Below are 7,772 nucleotides of genomic sequence, written 5' to 3'. Positions count from 1 at the left end.
TCTGCATCATTCTTGACTCAAGCCTATAGATTCAACCTTAGGAACGACCCAACTACTGGTCCTAGACATACGTGGCCTTGGTTATAGAATTAGGCAATGGACCAACCCATTAAATTCAATTACATTACATTACATTTTTTTCTTTTCTATTTTCAATCACACAATCTTCCATAAAATAATATTACACGTAAATCGAAAACTTTTTCTTCTTTTTCAACAACTCATTTTTCTAAAAAATACTATTCCCCCCATTTTCATTTTCAAGTAATGGACATCAAACAGGGACTAAATTTGAAAGAAAAAGACATTGCTTATATTTGTACAATTTTCTTTAACACACAACGGCGAAACTTAAATTTAAGAGATGTCCAATCATATTCTAAAAATTACTATATAATTTTATTTCAATACAAATTTAAATACAACATTCTAAGTAACATATAAGTAAAAACCATAATTAAAACCCGAAATTTTGATGCCTACAGTTTGTGGAGGATTAACTGTGCGCCGTGTTGAGGTTGAAGTATTGCAACAGTGTAAGGAGCATGCGCGTAAGATGGAGAAAGCTCGAAAGAATAATTCTGTAAAATCATTGCGAGTGCTATCTTCGCTTCTAACATTGCGAAATTCTGGCCAATGCATATACGAGGTCCCCAACCAAAGGGAAAATACGAGAACTGATCCTTGGTTGCCTTTAAGACTCCTTCGTTGAACCTCTCTGGGTTGAATTCCTTTGCATCATCGCCCCATATTTTGGAGTCGTGGTGCAGTGAAATTGCTGGCAGTAAGAGCTCCACTCCGGCTGGAAGCAATATGTTTTCAAATTTGGCAGCCTTGTGAGTCATTCGAGTTAGCATTAATGCAGGCGGGTATAATCTTAGAACCTCGTGAAAAATCATTGTTACCTATGAAAAACACGAGTATGGATACATAATATAGAACTGCAGGAATATTAGAGATATAAAAAGTAAAAAAAATGAGAATTACTTACTATTTTCAGGCGATTTAACTCATCAAAATCCGGTTTTCCTTTTCCAAAAACTTGTAAGATCTCTTCTCTAGCACGGACTTGCCAATCCATATGCCTACTCAATAAAATCATCGTCCAAACCAGCAAAGACGAGGTTGTCTCCTGCCCGGCAAAGTAGAAAAGTTTGCACTCGTCAATGACCTCCTTCAATGTCATTCCATGCTTGCTCCCATATTGATGGATTTCCTCGAAATTCGATTTTAACAATATACCTAATAAATCATCAGAACTAGCTTCACCCACCTCTATTGCGCTTATTCTTTTTCTAATTATGCCTAGTACAGATGATTCGACTTCCTTTGCAATTTCCTTCATTCTTCTATTGGCTTTAGTCGGCAAAAACCTAAACGTAAAGTACAAATAAGTTATTGAACAGTCTTGTATTGTATTATGATTAAAAAATGGAAGGAATTCACAAAGAAAAAAGTAATAGAACCTCCATCCCGGGATTATAAAAGAATTTCTTGCTTGTGTGATAAGCTCTATTTGTTCTGTTTGTAGTTCAAATATCTTTCTTCCTTCTTCGTAGTTACTGCCAAATGCAGTACGTGAAATTGCATCGCTTGTCAAAGTTTGAAGATAAGGCCACACGTCTAATTCACTTGATCTTTCACTGGGTACAATCTTCTCCCATTTTCTCAACATCTCGTAGCAACTCAAGTAAAATGACGGTAACATATGCTGTACGACACAACAGATAAATGTACATCGAATCAGTGTGTTGAGAAGATGGGATTTGGCACAAAGATCACAAATTGAGATCACTCCCAAGAGTTACCTTTAGCTTCTCAAGGTGAAAAGCGGGATTGATCAATCTTCGATGCTTAGCCCATTTATCTGTTTCATAGGTAGCTAGACCTTGTGCGAGCAATTTAAATATCGGATGAGAAGGTGGCTTCTGAAAAATATAACTTTTTGACAAAACCTCTCTTATGATTACCGGGTTCGTGATAAGTGCTGCAGGTCTTGGCCCAAACCATAAAAAGGAATTCTCCCCTGCAAGTTGCAGACCTCAATGTAATATGCACAAATCATAGATTCTACAAGACATCAGAATATGAAACCCCAACTCAACCGACCCCATCCCAAAAATTCAAAAAGGTCAAAAAGAAAAGTTTTAGATAAATAAACAAATAAATGAAGCACAGCGCCTTCTACTATACTACAGACAATTAGGCACTACCCGAGTACGATGAAATAGAGACACAACTTGATATTCAGTGATTCATGACTCTTGACTAAAATCATCAATATTGCAATTTTCAGAATATAATTCAATTTCCCTTCTCCAGTAATTTAACCAATATCCATGGAACTTATTACAAAGCTTAATACAAATTATAAGCAGTAGAAACATAACTTTATTTTTCAAGTTACATGTATAAATACTTAACTACGATATCTTGATTTCAGAGCAACTGATTTTGTTATAAATACTGTAATTTACACAACAATTTAGCGAAATTAGGATTTATTTTTCAATCATACCATAGTTTTGGACAGCTTTTTGGATGAAGGGCATTACTCTGGGCATAATATCATTAGAGAAATTGATGGGCTTCGACTTAGCATCATTTGCCATCATCATCATCTCCTTGAAGTCTCCAAACAACAACTTATACGAGTTTCCATTGAAACCCTGCTGTCTGAGGCATCTCTCAAGCTTCTTTGGCCTAAACCAAACCCAGTTCAAGATTTTCCATGCATAAATCAAGAAAATAACTGCACAACATACTGCAACTGATTTCTGTAATATCTCCATTTCTTGGTGTTTGTGTGTGAGAGACAGAGGATGGGGAGAGAGAAGGGAGTTTTAATTAGAAAATTGCTGCGTATGATGAAGAAAATTAAATAAATTTAATTTGATTTCAACCACATACATGATGGTGATCAAAACAAAGAGATGTTTTCACTGGTTAAATTAAAAAGAAATTAATTCTTAAAATTTTGTAGCTCATAAAGACCAAACAACAAAATATTATCATAAGTTAATAAAAAATTCCTTTAAATTCCCACCTGCCATTATTGTCCCTTCCTTCAGTGGTCACTTAAGTTAACCAAATACTTGGCCTCTGAACTTCAAAATTTTTCCAAAGGTCACTCATCTTTCAAACATTTTACTCGTTCGGCATTCCTTAGGATTCGGTAGCGATTTTATTTTATTTTATTGTCAAATTCTTTGGATTAATGAAATCATAATCCAGGTCTTATCAACTTCGTTAGCACTCTCCAACACTTTACCACCATTAACATGTAAAATAACGTGATTTGTATAATAAATTATCAATTATAAACATGAGTCAAATAAAATAAATATAAGAATAGAGTTAGAAAAGTTGACTTAAGAAAGTGACAATAAACACTATCCTAAATCCGTGTGGTCTCCCCTTCATGAAGGTTCTTTCAACACTGCATAGCTCGCAGTCGATTCTCATTCTATGGACCCGAGCACAAGGAGAGAAAGAACAACCCCTTATCTATTGCCAAAGTTTATAGAAGAAGATAATATGAAAGAAATAGAGAGTAGTATTAAATGACTGAGAGTATTTTTCAAGTGATTGTTTTTGGTGTGTGTAGAACAATGGAAAATCCAGTCCTTTTTATAGTAGAAAATTCAACACTCTTACAATGAAAATTAATCAAATTAAATATAAGTTACAAATATAATAATGAGATTAAATTTTACAATGAATCTAAAAATTAAAATTCATGGCCTGTTGGCGTAATCACTTTGCAAACACCAAGCAGCAACCTGCATAACAACTTGAGCTCCATTAGACCGTATATCTTCACAGTACTTGTCAACTACATCCATCCAGACTCAGCAAATGCCTTCCCTCATCCCATCGAGATTGCTCAAAAGTTTTCCAGCCACAGAATTTCCAGAATCCCAGTAGTTGCCAATGCTATAAGCTTCAACTTTCTTGAAACACTAGCTAACAGTCCTGATGCTAATTTCTGCCGGGAACCAAAGTTTCAGGTCGGATGATCAGAGGATTTCAAAACATCTGAGTTGTTTAATCGAAGAGAACACAGCTCTCACTTTCTGTCATATTTTAGCCTACAACAGACGTTCCTTCAGTGTTTGTAGACCATGCAAGTTACCTGAAATTTTTTTAATTACAATCTGATGTGAGTTTCTTGGTTGCATTGATCCTGAATGGATTGTTACTATTATCGGACAAGACAACCAGAGGGAATCCTATTGTACTAGAACTGATACCTCCAGTCACATACCACTGGCATATTTTGTAAGAAAAGTTCCTCTGAGAAGGGTGATTCTGCCGGTTGAACCATCGGTAAATGATGCAGCATAGACTTCAGAATTCAGTCCAGGGACTAGAAAGGTCTATGGTTGGATAATCAGATGACTCACAGCTCGATCACCAAGACTACATGATAGATGAGAAATAGGGTAAAGGAAATTTTTCATTTTTGGCATTAGCAAGATGAAGAGTGAGTCCAAAGAAAATCTGCATAACGCTTCAGCATTATGGTAACAGCTCTAAACAAAAGAGAAGACTTCCCACTGCTCAAAAATCAAACTTTAGATGCAGTCAAATATGATTCAATTATAACTTCGTTGGCACAACTTTGTATCGTTTACTATCGTATCCTATTACTAGTCAACGATGCTCGTGCAAACTCATGGAAATCTGTCATAAAGATCTCGTAAGGTTATAAGCAGGGTTCGAGATACAAACACAAATGAGTCTGCAAGTCAAACTTCTTTTTAATACTTGTTATGCATAAACGGAAGTTATTTACGATTTTCAGGTGATTTAATTTGTGTCTGTTTTTTTCACTCTCAAATACTTGCGAGACCCCTTCTCTTACTTGCATCTGCCAGTCTGAATGTGAACTCAGTGGAACCAATTTCCGAACAAGTAACACAGAAGTGGTCTCCTTTTCAGCAACATAGAAGAGCTTGCATTGGTGTGGTGTGAACTATGCTAGTTCCAATAATGGTGATGGTGCTTGACAATGAAATAGTCCCTTGCTCCGCCAAGGCTGGGTTCTAGGTCAATCCTTATACTATGCTTGTCTGATCAACGTTCTTTAAGACTGGGTTGAGCTCTTCCGACAAGGTAAATTTTGTCTTTTGAAGCTTGGTTCTTGGGTTGATCTTTGACCTAATGTGACATTGACTATAGGAATCAATTCTCATTATGTAAGAAATAGTAGGACGTCAGCAATGACACATTTATAAATTTATAATATAATTGCAAAAATTGCACATTTAAATCTCTAACTTGTAGCAACAGTTATTCGTCCTTAACCTACAAAACTAACTGTAATGGTGTTCGACCATTAACACGTTTGACAAATTGGTTCCTTTAGGTGATTACCAAACCACCACCTGTACATACTGCGGTGGTTCGAGCAAATTCTTAAGCTAATTGATCTTTAAATGGACGAGGCTAGCACATTCAACTAGCATTTTCACAATCTTTAGCCTCTGCTATAGGGATGTCAAATGAGGCTTTGCCGCCTGCAGTATACTTGACACAAGCCTATAGATTCAACCATAGGGATGATCCACCTACTGGCCCTAGCCATACGTGGCCTAGGTTATGAGGCTCTTAACCCTATAATTAGGCAATGGACCAACCCATTAAATTTTGAAAGAAAAAGACTGGCATACCTTGCTGCCATTTTCTGTCCTGATAGAAGCTAGAGTTCTATACTAATCTAATCATGTTTTTCAATACCTTATATTTGTACAATTTTCATAAATGCGCAGTGGCGGAACTTAAATCTAAGAGATGTCCAATCATATTCTAACAATTACTATATATTTTTATTTCAACAAAAATTTAAATACAACATTCTAAGTAACATATATGTAAAAACCATAATTAAAACCCGAAATTTTGATGCCTATAGTTTGTGGAGGATTAACTGTGCGCCGTGCTGAGGTTGAAGTGTTAAAACAGTGTAAGGAGCATGCACATAAGATGGAGAAAGCTCGAAAGAATAATTCTGTAAAATCATCGCGAGCGCCATCTTCGCTTCTAACATTGCGAAATTCTGGCCAATGCATATACGAGGTCCCCAACCAAAGGGAAAATACGAGAACTGATCCTTTGTTGCCTTTAAGACTCCTTCGTTGAACCTCTCTGGGTTGAATTCCTTTGCATCATCGCCCCATATTTTGGAGTCGTGGTGCAATGAAATTGCTGGCAGTAAGAGCAGCACACCAGCCGGAAGGAATATGTTTTCAAATTTGGCAGCCTTGTGAGTTATTCGAGTGAGCATTAATGCAGGCGGGTATAATCTTAGAACCTCGTGGAAAATCATTGTTACCTACAAAAAAATGTTGAAATGGATAACATAATATAGAACTGCAAGAATATAAGAGAACTAATGAGTAAATAAATGAGAATTACTTACTATTCTCAGGCGATTTAACTCATCAAAATCTGGTTTTCCTTTTCCAAAAACTTGTAAGATCTCGTCTCTTGCACGGACTTGCCAATCCATATTCTTACTCAATAAAATCATCGTCCAAACCAGCAAGGACGAGGTTGTCTCCTGCCCGGCAAGGTAGAAAAGTTTGCACTCCTCAGTGACCTCCTTTAATGTAATCCCATGCTTGCTCCCATATTGATGGATTTCCTTGAAATTCGATTCTAACAATATACCTAATAAATCATCAGAACTAGCTTCACCTGCCTCTATTGCCTCTATTCTTTTTCTAATTATGCCTAGTACTGATGATTCGACTTCCTTTGCAATTTCCTTCATTCTTCTATTGGCTTTAGTCGGCAAAAACCTATGCGTAAAGTAAAAATAAGTCATGAACTGTCTTTTATTGTATTATGAATTACAAACAGAAGGAATTAACGAAGAAAAAAGTAATTGAACCTCCATCCCGGGATTATAAAAGAATTTCTTGCTTGTGTGATAAGCTCTGCTTGTTCTGTTTGTAGTTCAAATATCTTTCTTCCTTCTTCGTAGTTACTGCCAAATGCAGTGCGTGAAATCGCGTCACTTGTCAAAGTTTGAATGTAAGGACTCACGTCTAATTCACTTGATCTTTCACTAGGTACAATCTTGTCCCATTTGCCCAACATCTCACAGCAACTCAAGTAAAATGATGGTAACATGTGCTGTACAACACAATAGATAAATGTACATCGAATCAGTGTACTGAGATGAGAGGATTTGGCACAAAGATCACAAATTGAGATCAAGCGCAAGAGTTACCTTTAGCTTCTCAAGGTGAAAAGCAGGATTGATCAATCTTCTATGCTTAGCCCATTTATCTGTTTCATAGGTAGCTAGTCCTTGTACGAGCAATTTAGCTATTGGAGGAGAAGGCGGCTTCTGAAAAATATAACTTTTTGACAAAATCTCTCTTATAATCACCGGGTTCGTGATAAGTGCTGCAGGTCTCGGCCCAAACCATAAAAGGGAATTCTCACCTGCAAGTTACAGACCTCAGTGTAATATGCACAAATCTTCGATTCTATAAGAAATAAAAATAGAACCCCCCTTCCAAAAATTCAAAAAGGGAAAAAAAAAAAAAAAATTGAAGCACGGCGCCTTCTACTATATTGCAGAGGATTAGGCAGTACCCGATTAATATAAAATGCAGACATGACTTGATCCTGTGATTCATGACTCGAAACTAAAATCATCGACATACAATTTTCAAAATATAATTCCTTTTCCGTTTTTCAAGAAATTTAACATTATACATATAAATGAAATTTATTACACAGCTTAATTACAAGTT

The 7,772-nt window shown here is 36.2% G+C and overlaps 1 protein-coding gene across 3 annotated transcripts in view; it reads right to left on the bottom strand.

Annotated features, from left to right (window-relative positions):
• Positions 1-351: 351 nt before the first annotated feature.
• LOC111370962 (cytochrome P450 CYP72A219-like) overlaps positions 352-7,772 on the bottom strand; it is a 16,820-nt gene continuing 9,399 nt past the window's right edge. Inside the window, exons 1-5 of one of the 3 annotated variants that reach the window (XM_022992883.1) lie at positions 2,519-2,980; positions 1,809-2,026; positions 1,467-1,711; positions 992-1,373; positions 352-905 (exon numbers count right to left, since the gene is read on the bottom strand). In XM_022992883.1, the coding sequence (XP_022848651.1) occupies positions 480-905; positions 992-1,373; positions 1,467-1,711; positions 1,809-2,026; positions 2,519-2,792 (1,545 nt within the window). In that variant the 5' untranslated portion in view covers positions 2,793-2,980 and the 3' untranslated portion in view covers positions 352-479. Of the gene's footprint in view, positions 906-991; positions 1,374-1,466; positions 1,712-1,808; positions 2,027-2,518; positions 2,981-5,807; positions 6,338-6,424; positions 6,807-6,898; positions 7,144-7,240; positions 7,459-7,772 lie in introns of those variants that run through there. The other 2 variants (XM_022992886.1, XM_022992885.1) reach the window with 2 other exon arrangements.

This window comes from Olea europaea, chromosome 21 (genome assembly GCF_002742605.1).
Source record: "Olea europaea var. sylvestris chromosome 21, O_europaea_v1, whole genome shotgun sequence".
NCBI classification, from domain to species: Eukaryota; Viridiplantae; Streptophyta; class Magnoliopsida; order Lamiales; family Oleaceae; genus Olea; species Olea europaea.
This window is presented reverse-complemented; position numbering and strand designations above follow the sequence as displayed.